Source organism: Akebia trifoliata, chromosome 3 (assembly GCF_017979445.1).
Source record: "Akebia trifoliata isolate Shusen 1 chromosome 3, ASM1797944v1, whole genome shotgun sequence".
In the NCBI taxonomy this organism is placed as follows: Eukaryota; Viridiplantae; Streptophyta; class Magnoliopsida; order Ranunculales; family Lardizabalaceae; genus Akebia; species Akebia trifoliata.
Window position 1 is genome coordinate 55,505,825 of NC_141377.1, and position 19,456 is coordinate 55,525,280.

Genomic DNA, 19,456 nt, shown 5'->3' on the forward strand with positions numbered 1-19,456 from the left:
CAAAAGATAGTGAAGAAAATTTTAAATAGCTTGCCTGAAAAATATCATGATATTGTTGCTATCATAGAAGAGACAAAGGACCTCTAAACTTTATCAGTCGAATAATTAAAGCATAGTGACCAATTTGATGAGAGTGCTCTTCAGTCAAAACTCACTCTCAAATCTCAGAAATTTCAAAAAAAGGGGAGACAAGAAATGAAGTAAGGAAGGGAGATTCAAGAAAATGGAGAAAACATCAAGATTCAAACAAAAAGGAAGAAGGCAAATAATATTAATTTTTCAAAAATTATCAAAAGCATTTCAACTACAATTTGTCTCTCAAATCATCCAATTCTTTTAAACTTGGGCTAGCCTAGCTTTGCTTGCTTTGCCCTTCTCTTCCTTTCAAGATTATCTATCTCTTTTGATTGGCTATCAAGCTGGGCTCTCACATTTGCAAAAGCTTCATCAACTAGATCGATTGCCTTATCCGGTAGGTGCGTAATGTATATATTTGATAAATAGGCAGCAATAATACGAGCTCGATCTTGAATCCCTTACTCCAAGATGACCTTCATACCTCTCTTTCAACCAACCCTTTAAGCGTCCTTTTCATATCCACGATGCTAGACTTTGCGACATAAACTTGCTAGGCATCTTTTGAGTGGGCGTTGGTTTTAACAGATTGGCGGCATCCATCGAACCCTCTATACGACCTGCTCAAAGAACAACTTGAATTTCTTCAATGAAACGAATCACCTTTTCCTTTGGCTTCCTTAACTTCTTTTAACATAGCTTTCAACCTTTTATTCAAATTCATTTCTATAAAAAGGAAATTGATATCTAAAAAAATCAATCTTAATGGGTTAACTCTATGATTTTTAAACTTGTCGAGACTAAGACGTATCGCTCGAGTTAACTTGATATCAGAGTTGAACGAGACCAACTTACAAAGTATTTTGAGACGATCGCGTATCGTGAGATAAGAGATTTATCTCGGACGATATTTTTCAATATCTCAGGTAATATAAACGAGACAATGCATAAAATGATTAACTTACAAGTTTAACGAGATGTATCGAATGAGATTTTTAAAATCTCGTTCGAGTTAATCGAGACAACGAGTTAAAGCCTCAACCTTCTATTCGTTCACCCCCAAATCGATTTTTTTTATTTTATATTTTTTTTGTTCATTTTTTAATAGGAATTATTTCATAATTTTTCAGATTTTTCCAATGGTTAAAAACCATTGTCTCAATGTTGAACGAGACAACTCAAACAAGACAAGACGTATCGTACGAGTCAACTTGGTATTAGAGCTGAACGAGACGAGACGAGATATCGAGTTTAAAAACCATGGTTAACTCTCGCTAGTCGAGTTGCACTCGACGAGTCGACTCAGTATGCAAACTACACTAGTTATATTTTCCTTCCATTATTTAAGGGGGAAAACACAAGACATACCTCGAGGGAGATGGCGGGCGAAGATAATGGAGAATTTTATCTACGATATTACGTTGGACACAAAGGAAAGTTCGGTCACGAATTCTTAGAGTTCGAGTTTCGACCCGATGGAAAGCTTCGGTACGCCAACAACTCCAACTACAAGAACGACACCATGATCCGTAAAGAAGTCTTCCTCACTCCCGCTGTCCTCAAAGAATGCCGTCGAATCATCTCTGAGAGCGAGGTTCGTTTTCTAGGGTTTTATCGTCGTTCTCTTTCCGAGATTCTATTGAATCTACGATATTTTCATATTTATTCTTCTCTCAGATTTTGGGGTTTCTAGGGTTTTATTATTGTTCTCTTTCTGAGATTCTATTGAATCTACGATATTTTTATGATTTTTGTTCTCAGATTAGGGTTTTTCTAGGATTTATATGGATCTATTATAGTTATTTTTTCTTTTTCTTTTTCTTTTTTTGAAATGCTATTGAATTTACGGTGTTTTTAGGGGTTTTGTGTTATTTGATTGATTTTTTTTTCTGACTAGTGTGTCTAGGGTTCTGTTGTTAGAATTTACCGTTTTTGGGGCTTTTATTAGGTTTGATTGTTTTTGTCTCAGATTAGGGTTCTATTGTTGTTCTCTTTCTTGAATTCTATTGAATCTACCATGTTTTTTGGGGTTTTATGAGATTTTTATTCCAGATTATGAAGGAAGATGATAATAACTGGCCAGAGCCGGATCGTGTTGGGCGACAGGAGCTGGAGATTGTGATGGGGAATGAACACATCTCCTTTACTACTTCGAAGATTGGATCGCTTGTTGATGTGCAGAGCAGCAAAGATCCCGAAGGGCTTCGAATATTTTATTATCTTGTTCAGGTTGGTTGATAATTAAACCCAAAGAAGAATTTTAGTTTTAAAGTTAGTGATTTATGGTATTGTTTTGAGGTTTGGTTTTTTGTCTGTAGCGTATTAAACAAGTTCGGAGTTGACAGTATTGATGAATGAGCCAAAGTTTAGGGAAAAAAATTGGGAAGTTTCAGACTTTTCGGGGTTATACAACTGATGTTTTGAGTTTCTTCACCCAAACCCATCATATTTCAACCTCCTTATCTTGTTCTTGAGATTTGAAGGTCGAAGACGATAGCGTTTTAGGAGGGGGGACCTTGAGGGGAATCAAGGTTCTTATTTTGAAAATGAAAAAAAAAATGTTTTGTTAGAAATTATAATTATTTTAAAGTCTTTGTGGAATATCAAAATGTTTGTTTAAAAAATGGTTTTACTTTTAACACAATTTTGACCTTTTATAAATTCAAATATTTTGGAGTGAAATAAAATTTTCTTTAAAGCTTTTAGTTTTATGAAAGCTTTTCTTTTTTGACTAAAAACTTTTAGTCTCACATGGAATAGAAGTGAGACTCATGTCAAGTTAATAAATCATTCCTCATTTATTGTAAGTGTTGTTTAATTGGAAAGATTTTGTTGTATATACAAAGCGGCGGCTCGTTGCCGCATTCACGCACACGTGTCGTGCAAAATGGTGATCGGGTGTTTTGGGCGCTTTAGAGGCACACTTTGCACTTCGCACACACGCATTATCGCAAAGAACATTGAGAACTCTTCTATGTTTGGTAAACGATGGACTATCGGGTTGATAGATTGTTCGGAATGATTGAGCATGGTTAATGGATGGACTGTTGTGACCTTGACTGTCACATGAGGACGGGTCAACGTGATTTGAATGTGCCATGACTTGTCAAGGGGCATGATCACGAGTCAAAAAGAGTTGATTGCGGGTCAAGAAGGTTTATGTAACTGTTGGTGTCCATTCCAGAAGGGTGTGACTATCTAACAAGAATCTTAGATGACTATTGAAGCAACAATCATGGTGCCTCTCCTAAAAGTGATAATTCACTCTATAAATTCACACTTTTAGAATACATTTTACTCGTTGAAAATTACAAATTTTCTTATATTTTTAATCTCTCTTCTTTTTGGGTGTAAATTATTGGTGTTCATATCTCTTCTTGTTATTGCAAAAACAATGGGAGATAACAGAGAGACTGGGTTTCATTGTGTCCTGGGAACGTGTTTGTTAAAACCTACTTATATTATTCATTTAACACTTGAATGGGGGCAAATAAAATTTAAAGAAAACGTCCCTACAACTTGCCTTAAAGAACAATCAATCTTTCTTCATCTTCTTAGTTATTTGTTGCTTTCATACAATTTTTCCAACATTCCTTGCAACGATGCATACATGCGAAGTACAAAGTGCGCCTCTAAAGCACCTTAAACACCCAATCGCACGGCGTGCTTGCCCAAACACTGCAGTGCAGTAAGTCGTCATTTTGCACATACAACAAAATCTTTCCAATTTAATAACAATTATAATAAATGATGAATCATTTATTAGTTTGAGGCGAGTCTCACTTTTATTTCACGTGAGACTAAAAGTTTTTAGATAAAAAGTAAAGTTTTCATAAAACTAAAAGCTTTAAAGAAAATTTCATTTTCCTCCAAAACATTTGAATTTATAAAAGGACAAAGTTATTTTAAAAGTACAACCACTTTTTAAACAAACTTTTTGCTATTCCAAAAAATTTAAAATAAGTGTATTTTTTTTTTTTATTAATTCAAAATTGTTAGAAAATTTCTAACATGTTTAACAAGATTTTTGAATAAGAATGTAGGTCAAAGATGATGGGTTTTTAGGGACAAATCAAGTTCGCAAGAAAGACCAATATACCTTGGAACTTAAGAAGAAGACATGGTAGATGGTAAAAGGTGGAGTTCACCGGGGGGGGGGGGGGTTTAGAAAAAGCAGAGAAAAAATAGTCAAAACCCTTATTTGGTGGGGGGTGGTGGATTGTTCGATTTGGTGATTAATTCATCGATTCATCAATGTAATTAAACTACGGTGACTCAAGACTTACCCATCACCTTTTCGGTTCGATAACTTGTGGCTTAAGGTTCTTGAGGAAAATGTGGACATTGTTTTCTTCTTATGGGAGATAGAGGGTTACATATTTAAAAGAAAGTTAAAGCTTCAAATAAAAAAACGGGATTTGGGACAAGGATGAGTTTGGATGGCTATAATTAGAAAAAATATGTTATTGGAAAAATTGTTAGAAAAGATAATATTAGAGCCATCTCAATTGATGAAAGAAACAAGATGATCAATTTAAAGTTGATTATGATAAGGTCATGAAACGAGGAGAAATCCATCGAAAATAAAAATTGAGTGTCAAATGATGGAAGAAAAGGGCAACAACACCAAGTTTTCATAACACAATGAATGCTCTGAGTAGAAACAACAAAATTCTAAAGATAAATGGTGTTTGGGAGGAGGAGGAAAATTAAATTTGGATGAATTTCGTTCAAATTCATATATTGAGCCTACATCATTTAGACCTACTTTAAATCATCTTTGTTTGGATAACATTGGTGCTAAAGAAAGCTTTTGGGTTGAAATGCATTTAAAAGTGGGAATTGTACCCTCAAATACAGAGTTGGATGGTTAAAAGGCTTCGATTTGGATGGTTTTTCTTTGACAGTTTAAAGGTTTCTCGGAGGTGATTTTTGAGGAATTTATGAAGGTTAAGGATTTTTAAGGTGGTGCTTACTTGATTAATGTTCCAACGATACCTTCATTGCCTTGTCCCCCAAAATTGAGGCACACATGATGTCTAGAAGTTTAGACCTATTCATAATCAAATCCTATAGTGTCCCTAGGCGACACTTGTAGGATATAGTCCGCTTTGGGTTTTTATTTCGCACGACTTTAAAATGAGTCCTACACGATAAGGTCAAGCTTAGCATAGGATCTGAACATTTACCTAGTTGATATGGTACTAAACTCACGACTCCCTTACCATTCCATCCAACACATAGGATGGCTCTACTTCAACCCTTAGGTCTTAGTGGACTTTCCTTGTTCTAGGTAGGCACACCGACAAGATTGTGACATTCTCCCCACTTAACAAGATGAACTGCCCTCGACTATGATATCACATGTAGTGCCCTTGCCCCACTTTTATAATATATTGTCCGCTTTGGGTTTTTACCCCCCACGACTTTGAAACGCGTCCTACATGATAAAATCAAGCTTGCCCTTGTAGCCCATGTTTTGAACGTTTACCTAGTCGATGCGAGACTATACTCACAACTCCTCCTGCTATTTCATCTAGCAGATGGGATGGTTCCATTTTGATCCCTTGGTCTGAGCAACCCTTTCCTTGTCCTATGTAAGTGCACTGATGGGATCGCGACAAATCCTTAAAGCCCTATTTATGGAATGGGTGCATTTGTCGAAAGTGCATCTATTAGATATATTCCATTAGTGCGCCTCAAGGTCAGGTGGACCGAAACGAATGTGCCTTAATACATGTGAGGCGAGGCAATTTTAGTGAGGTGCACCAAGGCACATGCCTTGACTACGCCTCAGTCAAGGCGCAAGACGTACCAGGCATGCACCTTACTAAAAATGAATTAATTTATTTAATTAAGAGACTAATTTCATATTTGATTGTATGCTTTTAACATATAAAAGAAAATTTATTTGGAAAGTTAAAAGAATTATCATTAAAAATATTGAATTTTACATTTGATAATTTTTACTTAACCAAATCTTGGTAGGACTTAGTTGACTTAGGCCTGATTAGGGTATTAGGCTAGTCTAAGGTTGAGTCCGTCTTTTTAGGGTTTGGTTAGTGCTCAACCAAGCTTGACCAGAACCCACCCATTGCTAACCATAGTTGTTGTTCTATCGTAGCAACAACAACAACACATTTTGTTGGCTTACTTTTAATTCTATTTCTACTTTTACTTTTTGTTCTTCCCTTCTTTTTTCTTTTTTTGATGGGTAAAACAATTTTATTAAGAGGCTTCCCTTCTTTTTATACTTCTTATTCCTCTCTCCTTTTTCTTTAACTAATGATCGTTCTTCTTCTTGAAGTGTTGAATACTTTAACTTGTTTGTAAAAACTCTCATTTGTACATGTTATAAGTATAAAATATCTAGAACCCACCTTTCACTATTTAACTTTTATAATTTTATTGTGCCTTACTTAACTTAGGCGTGTGCCTTAGGCACTAGGAGGCCTTTGCGCCTTTCGCCCTTAACTACATTGTACCCAGTGGAATCACAGTTGCATAATAAATCATTTGGTGAGAATGTTTAGGAAGGTTTTTTTTTTTTGGTAACAACTTTCTTTTGGACATTTTGGTAATTACATTAAAGTTTTGGATCTTTTTTATTTTTCATTGATTTAGTATCATATGAAACTCTAGGGGCATTTTAGTCATTATCACCAACTAAAAAGGTAAGGGATTTTTGTCACAAAATATGTAACTTTAAGTTTCTTTGGACTCTTTTTAACGTTGAAAGCAGGAAGTTGGTCTGGACAGCTTCTACTTTTGTGGAAAGCAAAATCTCGAGGTATTTCCAATACAAAAAATTTAAATCCCAAGGCATTTTTAGGGCCAAAAGCATGGCAAGGAGCCCCCAAACATGTTTCCAAACGCTACTTTAACTTTTAGAACTAGGGTAGTGCATCTAGTAATCATGTATTGTAAGCAAGGAGCTTTTGTTAGAAGGAGGCAAAATTTTGGATTGACTTTTAAGTTGAGTTCGAGAATGTGTTTGAGGTCTCGTTTCCTTTTTTTCCCCAAAGCACTTTAGGTTTGAATTTGCATTTGGTAACGGCTTTACAACTCTACTTTGCGCTTCCCAGAAAATGAAGAACTTGAAATTGGGCCAAAAGTAGAAATTGCTCAGACCATCTTCCTGCTTCCAGCTTTTGCCAAAATCAGGCAAATGTTAAAGTTGACGTATTGTTGGATGTAAATGCCCTTGATTTTTTGTTAATGACAAAAGTACCTTTAGAGTATCTCTAGGTTAATAATCTATTGACCAAATGTCCAAAGCTTCTAGCATAATTGCCAAAATGTCTAGAGAAGTTGCTTGCTCACCAAATGCACACCACCTCTAAGTCCCATAATACACTTCCTAAACACTGTCACCAAATGCCAATTTTGTAATCATTATTTTTATAGAATTGAGTCTCAAAGATCTCCTTCTTGGAAGCAATCTCCAAACAAGGCCATGATTGCTAATAAGTTTGTAGATTCTAGGAGACATGATGGTAGCTGTAGTATATTTTGTATAATTGGCATGGAGAAGGTTTATGATCATTTTAATAGCAATTCTGTGCATGATATGCTGTAAAAATTGGGGTTTGTATGAGGTTAAGAGTTTGATTCAAAAGTGTCTTCTCTGCCTCTTTTTAGATTTTGGTGGATGGTTTTGAGTGGGTGGGAGTCCTTGATTTGGAGATTAGACTAGGGGATGATCCCATATCTACCAGGGTTCCTCCCCCTTCCTCCCTATTTTTCCCGTTTTGAAGTGGTGATAGAAGCCTTGTGGAGAATGGTGTCAAGAGCATTAGATAGGTATATGTACCTAGGTGAGTGGGGCTGCAGTGTAGAGAGGATTTCAACATTTTTCTTGGTTTTTTTTTTTCGGGAAGGTATTCAGAGGTTTAAGCAGACCCCCACTGACTATATTAAAGTGAATTAAAAAAATTCAAACTTATTACATAGGACCGCCCATTCGTGTCATTCCGTACAATGCAATTTAGCACAACATTAAAATCTTGAGGTGGGATAACTACCTCTTGGGTCATGGACCGAAACAAGGAAGCAAGGTAGTCTGCTACTCTATTAGTTTTCCAATAAACCAAAGTAAATATAATGTGGTGGATGTAATCCATTATAAGCTTGTTATCCCTTATGATTCTTCTTGCAAACCAAGGGGGGCCCAAAGATCCCTGGATAATCTGAATTGCCACTTTAGAATCAGAAGCAACCATAAGGTTGGAGCCTTAAGCCCTTGCTTAATGTTTGAGAACTCATGTCATGCATAAGGACAGAATCAGCCATGGTGCAGCTAATGGGGCTGCTGCCAGTAGAGTCTCTTAAGATTGCAGCTTTGCCTCTTAAAAGACCCTTGAGAGAGCCATCAGTATTGAGGATCCAATCCCCTTGAGGTGGAGCCTTCCACTTGCAAAGGATCACCCTCTTATGGAAGAAATCCACATCAATATTCCACGAAGCAAAGAAGGCTCTAGTGGAGGGGGGAGTCTTCAACTTTGGGGCATTTGTTTGAGATTCTACATCTGACCTCATTCACTATTTCTCCTCTCCACTTAAGGAGGAGCAAGAAATTCATTTTCTAAGATCCTTCGACATCTCTCCAACTAGATACAGTAAATGTAAGCTATGAAGGCGCACTTCTTGACTTCACTTGAAGTGTCTTTGCCCTTGAATGAGTTTATTGCCCACCTTACTTCATTATCCCATGAAAGGGATGCTCTAAAATATAGTGATCTGACTAGAATACTATCCCAAATACTTCTGGAATATGGGCAGTCCATCAGCAGGTTGCCAATGCTTTCTACCTGGGCCTTCCTCTTGGAGCTAGTTAGGATTTTGTTAGTGTGCATTTCATTAAAAAGCTTGTTTCATGGAAAATCTTTTTTTTTTTTTTTTAAATCCAAAATAGATAAAGAGGTATTGCGAAGTATATACACTTTAGATGGGCTTAATGTACTATTTGACAAAGAAAGTGCTGAGGAACTTAGTGTGGAAAGATTCGAATGTTATTATGAATAATACCATTTGACGAAGTGTAAGGTGGTGAATTCTCATAAGGGCATTGGTACCCTAAGAATTACAATAAGAAATGTGAATTTGACTTGGAGATCTTGAATGGTTTCTTTTTTGATCTTATATGCCCAGTGCCAACTTAGCCAAGTTGATCGCACGACGTTGTTTCAAACCTCATTGAACCCACCATGTTGACTTCTAACCACCTTTGCTTGCCAACAAAATATAATGCATATGACACTGAATCAACAATTTTCTTTCCTACTAATCCCCAAACAAAAGAGGAGGGGGGAGGGGTACGAAGTTATTCTGGTTCCATCTTGTGTCACAACTCTATATAATTTTTTTTTAGAAAAAAGGTGAAATACATTAGGTAGTTAAAGGAATGTACACTTGAAATCCCAGCCTCCCTTTCTTTTTATTTATACAATTTATATTTATCAAAAAAAAAAATGTACACTTGAAATAATTTTGTTCTTGTTATAGGATACTCCTTGTGGTGGAAGGTGGACTCAAATTATGTTGTGGAAATGGCTGTTACTTTTTTTTTTTTGGTTAGGTAAAGGATTAGTGGTTAGCAAGGTGAAGTTGGGTTCAAGAGGGTTTGAACCTAGGGTGTGGAGAACAACACTCCACATGTTCTACCAACTTGGCTGTTACTAAGTTCCATTTTCAGTCAAATTTTATCTTATAACAGAGAACAATTTTATTTTATTGCTGTTGTGATCACTATCCAATAAAGACATGAAAGCATGCAATTACTTTTCGTTGCCAAATAAAATTGTTATCTCAAAGGGTCTTCTAGGTAGGCCTGCTCAACCTGCTTTTGTAAGTTCTTCTTTCGTTTAATGAGATTTTTATATATATATTGGGAAACAAAAGATAGCTAAATTGCTTAGTATTCAGGGTTTTAACTTTTAACATTTTCTATTTACCATGGTCTAATGAACTGCTCTATTCTTGGATTCTCAATGATTGCAGGACTTGAAGTGCTTTGTGTTCTCTCTCATCTCACTCCATTTCAAGATCAAGCCCATTTAAATTAGGACAACAGTGTCAATATGAGTAGGAACAATATTTGAGAGGCATGTTTCATCGCATTCATTGCTGTTTGTATTGTGCTTAGCCATTTGATGTTTATTTGGATCAAATTTCTTGGTGAATGTGTTTTTGTGACATTTGAGCGAATCGCTTTGGCAGGGGTACGAACACTTCGACAAAAGATGTGACTTTGTACGGGATTGAATGGAGGAACAAGATTTGTTCATCAGACCTCAAAATTTTGGAATGAGGCTTTGATGATTGATTTTGATAGTTGAAAGTGGTCTTCGTTTTAAAATTATACAGATACCTGTTTGGGGCTGCTTTTGATGATGAATTTTAGTTTATTGTCCTAGGAAATGGCTTTTTTAATTGAGCCGTGATAAATCAATGTGGCTGACGTGGTAAGGGCACAGAACCATAGATCTTTTTCTTCGGATGCATGCGGAATAAGATCAACAGTTCTGTGCCCTTGCCACATCAGCCTCGTACAGAAAGTGTGTTTTGCTGCCATATATGTTCCTTGCTACTGCTTTTTGTACCGAGGTCTTTGGTTGCCACCTAAGCTAGCTGGCACGTGTAAGCATGATTAGTCTTTTCCACATCATTCACTAAATAACAATAAAGTTGGTTTATAGATGATCCAATGAATTGAAAATAATTGTTTTTTGCTCAAATTTTGCAAAATGTGAGGATTCTCAAAGGTGTTCTCGAGGTAAGTATATTTAAACCAAATTTACTTTGTTTTGATAGTAATTCCAGAGAGCTGCTATTGGCACCCCAACTTTTACTTATTACATCTCAGTTAAAACAAAAAAATTAAATGGTTGAGAATAAGTAAAAGTTGGGTGCTAATAGCAGTTCTCTTTCTTTTTTCTTTAATGTTTTTGGCTAGATTTCTATTTTTTGTAATTAAGATTTTATATGAACCTAATCTTAATTGTAAACAACTACTAAAATCGTTTGAACGAGTTTGAGCCAAACCTTGGTAATGTTTGAATGGTAATCTTTTATTGGGGGTGATAAATAGTGTAAGAAAGGGGAGTGTAATAAGTAAAAGTTTGGGTGCTAATAGCAGCTCACTAAATCTATCATAAAGTATAATAAATGATCCCTTGTCAATCATGAGGAAATGTATAAAAAGATACTGAACTTCTAGAGATACGGAATTTCTTAAATGTAGAGGAGTTCCCAGCACTGGTAAGCCCACCATCAAGGAAGACCAATGAAATACCTGGAAGGAGGGACAACACGTGTGACTCATAGGATGCAGCATGCAATGGTGTTGAGGAAATATGTTATGAGAGCCGTGCACAACTACAATAAGAACTCAGACACCCAAGAGAGGGAGAGGAGAAGGGGAGAAATATTTGATAAGTCCCAGTAAAGTATGTTGCCTGAAACATTAGAGGGTTGAATGACCTTCTCAAGCAAGAGGAAGTTAGGAGGTTTATCAACAAGAACCATGTAGATATCATGGGGGTTATGGAAATTAGAGTTAGAGAAATTAATAAAGAAGGTATTGCTAGGAAAGTGTCGCCTCATTGGAAGATGGAGGAAAACTATAGAATGGTCTTAAAGCTCAAGAGGTTGAAGCTAGTCTTAAATGTTCGGAGCAAGTAGTAGTTTGGAGAGGATAAGAAAACCTCCATTCAAACCTTTAGAAAGCTGAAGGTAGTGCAACGAGCTATTCAGGAGTAGCCCCTCATTAGAGGCCTATCCAATGAAGAGAAGAGAATAGCCAATGTGTACCAGGAAATTGCCAAAAGAGAGGAGGCTACCACTATACAACAATCCAGAATCCAATGGCCAAATCTGGTAACTCAATTACCCCTTTCTTCCATAAATCTTTGTTGGCTAGGAAAGCTAGGAACCGGATTGTGTCCTTGCAAGACTGCAATGGGAATTGGCTTGGAAATGAGGAGGTAGAGGAAGAAATCACATCCTGCTACAAGGATATCTATGGTAGGAGCCATAAAGTAGAACATGGCATCTAGGAAGTCAAGATGAAGGAACTGGAAGGCACAACAACCCACAAGTTAACCATGCCTGTGGAAGAGGAAGAATTAGAGCAGCCTTATTCTCCATGGATGGAGATAAAGCCCCGTGCCCAAATGGGTACCCAACCAGCTTCTTCCAAAAGTCCTAGAACATCAGCAAAGGAGACATGCTAGTTGCTATTAGTAGGTATTTCCAAAGAGGGGAAATTGTAAAAGAAGTCAATGCCACTGCCATCACCCTTGTGCCCAAGGTTGAAAAATTCAGTTATGGAGGAAGAATTCAGGCCCATTGCCTGCTGCAATGTTTTCTAAGTGCATTTCGAAAATTATTGCGAACAGACTTAAAACGATCCTTAATGAGTTGGTAAGTCCATTCCAAGTTGCCTTCATTAAAAAGAAGATCCATCAGGGATAATGTCATGCTTCCACAGAGACAAAAGGTCCCCCCAAATGCATTGTCAAGATTGATCTCAAAAAGGCTTACGACTCAGTCTTCTGGGAAGTTATAATCCACTGCCTAGAAAAGATGAAATTCCTCGAGCCCTTCATAGCATGGATATGGAGCTGCATATCAATGGCAGTCTTAAAGACTACTTTGCTAGCAGAAAAGGTATTCGACAGGGGGATTACCTCTCCCATTACCTTTTTGTCCTAGTCATAAAACTCCTCTCTGCGAAGCTTAAGGAACTTACTACCAAGGGAAACCTGGAGCTAATGAAGAACTGCAAGGACCCAAAGTTGTGCTACCTGATCTTTGCGAATGACGTCATGATCTTCTTCAAAAGTACCCTTTCTTTGGCTACAACTGTAAATGAAACTCTGACATGGTTCACCAAGGCATCTGGTTTGCAAATCAATAGCAACAAGAGTAACATCTACTTTTCTAGGATAAAAGGCCATCGAGAAAAAGAAGATAGTTCGAACCCTGCAGATCCTTGAAGGAGCCCTCCCTGTGACTTACCTGGAGTTCCCCTAATCTTTTTTAGACTTAAAGTCAATGACTGCCAACCACTGCTCTCCAAGCTCGTGAACAAAATTAAAACATGGAGGGAATTTTTTTTATCCTTGGCTGGAAGAATGGAGTTGATTAAGTCAGTGCTCAGTAGTATGCATGTGTACTGGACTAGTGTATTGATGCTGCCCAATAAGGTCCTCAAAGGAGTAGAAAGAATCTATTTCAAGTTCCTCTCGGTTGGGGCTAGTATGACCAACAAAATGCACAACATCGACTAGAAGAAAGTTATTAGAGATAGAAGAGAAAGTGATCTTGGCTTTCGTGACTTGGAGACCCAAAACAACGTTGGGATAGCTAGACAAATCTAGGACATAGCCTCTAACAAAGATATCATATGGGTTTCTTGGACCAAAATGAACTTAATCAAGGAAGGGTACTTCTGGATCGTGATGACCAAAATGAACTTAATCAAGGAAGGGTACTTCTGGATCGTGATTGTCCCAACAGATACATCTTGGATGTAGAGAAAGGTGCTTTAGACAAACGGAGCAATTCAGGAGCTGATCACTCACATAATAGGGGATGGGAGAGACTCCTTTATCTGGCATGACCCGTATCCCAAGATGGAGTGATGCTGAACTGCCCATTGTGGGAGGACAATTATGAAGCTAAGGTGCACACTGAAGTTAAGGCAAGTTCCCTCATCAGCCAAGACAACTGGGTCTTACCTATGCATTTGGCAACAAGTCTGGGCAGCAGATGGGAGCACATCAGAATGCTGGATAAAGAGAGTTCAGAAAGGGATAAAGTGATATGGAAGCCTGACACAAGGGGAACCTTTTCCATGAAATTAGCCTACAAGGCCCTTCAACAAAATAATCCTCGGGTTAGTTGGCATTCCTTAGTTTGGTTCTCAAATAACGTAAACAAGCACAGTGCAATTACTTGGCTGAGTCTTTGTAAAGGGTTGAAGATACAAGATAAGATGAAGACTATGGGTATAATTCAAGTATCTAGTTGTTGCTTCTGCAGGAAGGCCAACGAAAATGAAGATCACCTATTCCTTAGATGCGATTTTGGCTTCAATCTATGACAGAAACTATTACGAAGATCTAACTTCATGGCTCAAACAAGGAATGGACCAAGGAAATGGAATGAGTATGCAACAATGCTAGAGGGATTTCCCTAAGCTCGCTGATGAAGAGATTGGCTTTCAATGCCTTCGTCCACCACCTGTGGTTGGGAGATGCAACTGACTATTTCATAATAACTACCTACCTATAGAACTTTTGGAGCGCACTATAGTTCAAGATGTCCACTTCAGAGTTCAAAGTTTGGAAGGTAGCACTGAAAACTCACCCTCTACAGAGCATTCATGGATTCCTGGGAGATATACCCCAAATATACACATAGAAACCCAGTGAAATGCTCGTGGGCTAATTCATTAGAAGAAATCGATGTGCTGAATGCAGATGGTTCTCTCAGAGGTAATGATGGGGGAGAAGGTGCAATCATCGGAACAGGAATGGAGACACGGTGGGGGTTCTTGCTATAAACACTGAAGGGAATTGGTCCTCAACCACGAGCTACAAGCAATTCTAAAGGGCCTGAATATAGCAATGAGCCTTAACAAGAGACATATTACCATTAGAGCAGACTCGAAAGTTGCAGTAGATAACATCAATGGGGAGACCAAAGTGTTGTGGACAAAAGAAAGAACCCTCAAGACTATGAAGACAATAGTGCCACACTTCAATAGCATATACTTCTCTTTTTTGCTACAGAGAAGGCAACCAAGGTGCAAACTTTTTGGCCTCTTACCTCACCTCGTCAAGCAGCTCGATGTTGGACCCATTGGACCTACCTAGGGAGCTTAAAGAAATTTTATGTTTCTTTCTGGTTGGGGATCTGCCTAACCCCCTTTAATCTTTAAAAAAAAAAATTGTATAAAAAGAATAGCCTAGTGTTTAGCTATTAAATAATAATCGAGCCTTGATAATTGATTTGCCACCAAGGTCGTTTAAAAAATATAAAGAAATGGAAAATTTTAAATTATTTCATTTTCTTTCTTAATTGGGAAAATACTTAATGGACCCAGAGATATAGACTTTTTTTCTAAATACCCTTAACTTCTAGGCAGTTGCCCTAGAGACAAATTTTGAAGTACCTAAAATACCATTTCTCAAGTAAAGAACTCACCAGATTTTGAGTTGATATTTTTGAAATATTCAAAATGTATATGGGAATTGTCTCTGAAAGGATTAGAACAAGTTGGAGGAGTGCAATTTTTGATGACCCACTTTTTGGAGGATCCCACACACACTGGACGTCTACAAAACATGATAGGGGATGCAACGGTACAAAATTTTAAGAACTTTAAAGAAACAAAGATGTGTGCTAATTCTATAGTGATTTAGATATGAATTGAGGTAGCGTTAGCAAAAGTTGGTGTGGCAATAGAATTTCTCCAAAAATATTGACATTTTAGTAGTGAACTTTCAAAATCTTCAAGCGGGGTTAGAAGAACTGAAGAAGGATCGATGGTCTCGGTGAGGTTGGGATTGGGACAGGTCTCATATGAGTCGCTTTAATTAGTTGTATGGCTCTAGGCAACCCATTCAACCTTGGCCCACTATCAGGATTCTATGTCCAATGATTGGACAGGGCAGCATAAAATGATGTCAAGGGTCACATATTCACAGAGCTCCCTCTCCCGCATTTCTCTTCTCTCTTCGGACTTGAGAGTTCAGATAAGGTTCTCTGCTCACTCAACTCCACACACACTTGCCTCTTCCCATGACTTAATACACTCTCTCCAATCACAAAAACCTCATAAAAACCCTAACTTTTCTGTTGAAATCATGGGTTCCAAATTACTTGCTCAGGTACCTCTCTCTCTCTCTCTCTCCCTTCTCTCTCTCTCTGTGATTAAAAGTCTCAATTTGATTAACAGGTACCCATATCAATGCCAAGAACTACTTCTCCATGTTCTTCGAAGAAACTAGGGTTCTGTACGGTCTTCCCTACTACCCTATCTTCCTTCAACGCCAACCGAATTACACTTTCTAGAGTTTCATCCACAAGATTTAACTCCACAATTTCCCCTATCGCGATTCGAAGGACCAAACGATCCTTTGTCGTGAAAGCGGAATTGAATTCAGAGGGAGTAGATACAGAACCTGAACCAGAAGCTGCAGCGGAAGCAGAAGTAGAAGTTGAAGTAGAAGTAGAAGCAGTAGAAGCTGAAGCGAAACCTCCTACTCCGAGGAAACCTCGAATCAAGATGGGAGATATAATGGGGGTATTTTGATTTTTATTGATTCTTAAATTATTTTTGAGTTTTACATGTGTGTTCTTGTACTAAATTTTGTTATTGGATTGGTAGATTTTGAATAAGAGAGCAATTGAAGCTTCGGAGAAGGAAAGACCTATCCCTGAAATCAGGACTGGAGATGTTGTTGAAATTAAATTGGTAATTAGGGTTCTTAAGCTTTCTTTGTTTGTTCTGTTTATAGTTTTTTTTTTCCTTGAAATTTCAATTTTGTTTATGTGACTGATTTGCAGGAAGTCCCAGAAAATAGGCGGAGGGCTTCGATCTATAAGGGTATAGTTATTTCAAGGCAAAATGCTGGAATCCACACTACAATTCGGATTCGGAGGATAATTGCTGGTATTGGTGTCGAGATTGTTTTCCCTCTGTAAGTATTTCTTTAACTATACTATTAATTTGAATGCTGAATTGTTGTTGTTGTTGTTGTTATATGATGCACATTTGGAAATAAACAACAAAATTAAATCATGGATGAGAATTTAGTATTTGATGAATGAATCTAAAAATGTGTCATCTTTTTTAGGGTATTATCCTAACTTTTGGGGTTGTATGCACGAATCTTGTTCCACTATTCCACTTTATTTATGTCCATATCTTGGTTGTCGAAACACCAAGGCAAGACCAAACTAGTCAATTAGGAAGCTCTCTTGATGAACATGGCAACATATGGAAAAGGCCGTAATCAAGACCGTTTGTTTGATAGAGAACAATCTAGATTGTCTTAATAGGAAAAAAAACAAAAAAGTGAAAGAACCTTGCACTTTACATCAAATGGTTCCCTTTGTTAGCTACGACCTACTCTTTAAAAAACACCTATCCGCTACTATGAATCTCCTCTTTCAACCTCAGTATGTGTCTTTCTTTGCTTCCACTTGTCCTTATACAACTAGCAGATACAATTGTCATACATATATTTCTATTATATGATTTTATTTTATTTTCCTTCTATTATATGATTTTATTTTTTTTCTTTAATATTTCATAATTATTATTGTGATTGCTTGTACATATAGTTTTGTTTAAGCTAGTATTCATTAATATCTATCTATCTTATATAAAGAGAGCTTACGGTATGTCATCTACTGCATGCATGTTCATCCCCTTCCATTAATTTGAACAACAGAAGCTAAATATTTGCATGTGAAATTTAAAATAGTCATATCTTGTTTATTATATTCCAATTTTGCATATAGATTTAGGTGTCCACCGTTTATTCCATAGTCAACCACTTATATGTATTATACAACCCGATTTATACATTCTAATCCTAAAGTATCTCCACTTATTGGGAAACTAATTTCACCTCTTGATAACCTCATGAGGCATAATGGGAAATTTTGTTGTAAATTGTAAGAAATGCACAACTCTACAAGGCTATATGTTAGATGGATCAATAGAATATAATCATTCTCCATACATCCTATACTTGTGTTTAGATGTTGTAGACCTCAAAACTGATGTGAAACACACTAACCATTTTCTTCTTCCTTGCGCATGGCTAACACTACCTGTTCTATTTCGTTACTTAGTTTCAAAGAGGCAGACACATGCCTTTTATGGTCTGCATGGTGTGATCAAATTCTGTCAAAATTATACCTTATCTGTTATTTGTCCTATCAAAACTATAGCAACTGCACTTTCTAGATCACTTCTAAACCAATTAGTAGAAAATCTGTAGATTTTAATGTCGCAGTTATATTGTATTTATTCAATTTTGGCTCTACATGTAAATTATGAAAATTTGAAATTATCGTCAACTAAAAATCATTAAATCATGACATGTATGTATTTTCCATTTTACATAAGAGAAATCTATATCTGAAATTCTGAATTACCAAAAACCTACTTAGAAAAGCTGGTAATGTTATATATAGTCCATATTCTTCCTAGGTCTTCTTTAAAATCTGTTTCCTTTTTCTGCTCCCACTCCCACTTTGTGTATTAATCTGATGGGTATACTTAGAAAAATCAATGTAAATATAATCTATCTATACAAAAGAAACAGATGATGGGACAGTTGGGATCACCTGATCGGCGTGCGTTGTGGCTTATGAAATCTTGTAAGCAGGTCCTATTATCAATTGGGCTGAAAATTGTGATGAGTGAATGAAATTAGAGATGATATTCCAAGAAGAAGGTTTAATTTCCTCATTGAGATTTGCATTTTGCCCACGTACCTTAAAAAGAAAAGAAAAGAAAATATTTGCATGCTATAACTGTATGATTTATGTAAATCCTTGTTTGTCTTTGGTGTTAAGAGAATGGGAAGTGATTTGCATTTTAAACTTATGTCATATTGCAGGTATTCTCCAAACATCAAAGTGATAAAGGTAGTTGCCCATAGGAAAGTTAGGAGGGCAAGGTTGTACTACTTGAGGGATAAGCTCCCTAGACTCTCCACCTTCAAATGAAAATCTACAAAGTTTATTCTTCAGTTGCTTTTCCCCCACTACAGAACGGAACAGCCTTTTTGTGTATCGTTGTCTATGAAAATTGCGAGAACTGTAATTCCATCTCAAAATTGTGAGAATTCTTTTGATTTTGTTTTTTTGTTTGGAAGTAAATCTCATCAGTGTTTTTCTCTTGAAGTAAATCAGTGTTGACCCGCTGCTCAATATGATCGGATGATCTCAATCATCCAATTTTCTCCATGCTTTGGGGACTGAAGGCAATATGACATTGATTACGTGTTGGGATGAATACTGAGGAAATAAGCAGGCTTTTAAACCAGAAAAAACAAAAAATGTTAGAACCGAGATTTAAGACCTCTCAGCAAAATCATTAGGTTTTCATTTCATTTGCCTAAGCCAAATGTGTGGGGTGAAGGGTATAGTAATTTTAGTATATCTGGATTCGGAACTACTGTTGGTGTTTCGGATTCAAAAATCGTCTAAGATTGAGCTGATGGGGCATCGTGATATCGTTTATGAATGATACCAGAAACTAGAAGAGGTAAGTTTTTTAAATTTTCTCTTCTTCATTGTCCTCTTCTCGGTTCATAGATCTGCAAAGTCATTGTTGTCTCGTCAAAGATAA

General features: G+C 36.9%; 2 protein-coding genes across 3 annotated transcripts; both read left to right on the forward strand.

Moving 5' to 3' along the window:
* Positions 1–1,418: 1,418 nt before the first annotated feature.
* Positions 1,419–10,471, forward strand: LOC147408123 (protein mago nashi homolog). 2 transcript variants are annotated; one of them, XM_086437005.1, is made up of 4 exons: positions 1,419–1,669; positions 2,128–2,304; positions 10,075–10,178; positions 10,294–10,471. In XM_086437005.1, the coding sequence occupies exons 1-3, from the start codon at positions 1,454–1,456 to the stop codon at positions 10,132–10,134; spliced, it is 453 nt and encodes a 150-aa protein (XP_086293131.1). In that variant the 5' UTR covers positions 1,419–1,453; the 3' UTR covers positions 10,135–10,178; positions 10,294–10,471. The 2 variants fall into 2 exon arrangements, with proteins under 2 accessions (XP_086293131.1, XP_086293130.1); XM_086437004.1 differs by having other exon boundaries at positions 10,075–10,471.
* Positions 10,472–15,747: 5,276 nt separating this feature from the next.
* LOC147408124 (Ribosomal protein L19 family protein) lies at positions 15,748–18,984 on the forward strand. Its single transcript, XM_086437003.1, has 5 exons — positions 15,748–15,974; positions 16,043–16,390; positions 16,475–16,561; positions 16,654–16,787; positions 18,723–18,984. The coding sequence occupies exons 1-5, from the start codon at positions 15,765–15,767 to the stop codon at positions 18,829–18,831; spliced, it is 888 nt and encodes a 295-aa protein (XP_086293129.1). The 5' UTR covers positions 15,748–15,764; the 3' UTR covers positions 18,832–18,984.
* The last annotated feature ends 472 nt before the right edge of the window (positions 18,985–19,456 follow it).

What these genes read in the sequence shown, in the direction of transcription:
- LOC147408124 (XM_086437003.1), top strand. Translation starts at nt 15,765, where the DNA reads ATGATGTCAAGGGTCACATATTCACAGAGCTCCCTCTCCCGCATTTCT. An exon ending in AGATGGGAGATATAATGGGG is followed by an intron (nt 16,391 to 16,474) that starts GTATTTTGATTT and finishes TTGGATTGGTAG; the next exon opens with ATTTTGAATAAGAGAGCAAT. An exon ending in ATGTTGTTGAAATTAAATTG is followed by an intron (nt 16,562 to 16,653) that starts GTAATTAGGGTT and finishes ACTGATTTGCAG; the next exon opens with GAAGTCCCAGAAAATAGGCG.
- LOC147408123 (XM_086437004.1), top strand. Translation starts at nt 1,454, where the DNA reads ATGGCGGGCGAAGATAATGGAGAATTTTATCTACGATATTACGTTGGA. An exon ending in GAATCATCTCTGAGAGCGAG is followed by an intron (nt 1,670 to 2,127) that starts GTTCGTTTTCTA and finishes TTTTTATTCCAG; the next exon opens with ATTATGAAGGAAGATGATAA. An exon ending in TATTTTATTATCTTGTTCAG is followed by an intron (nt 2,305 to 10,074) that starts GTTGGTTGATAA and finishes CAATGATTGCAG; the next exon opens with GACTTGAAGTGCTTTGTGTT.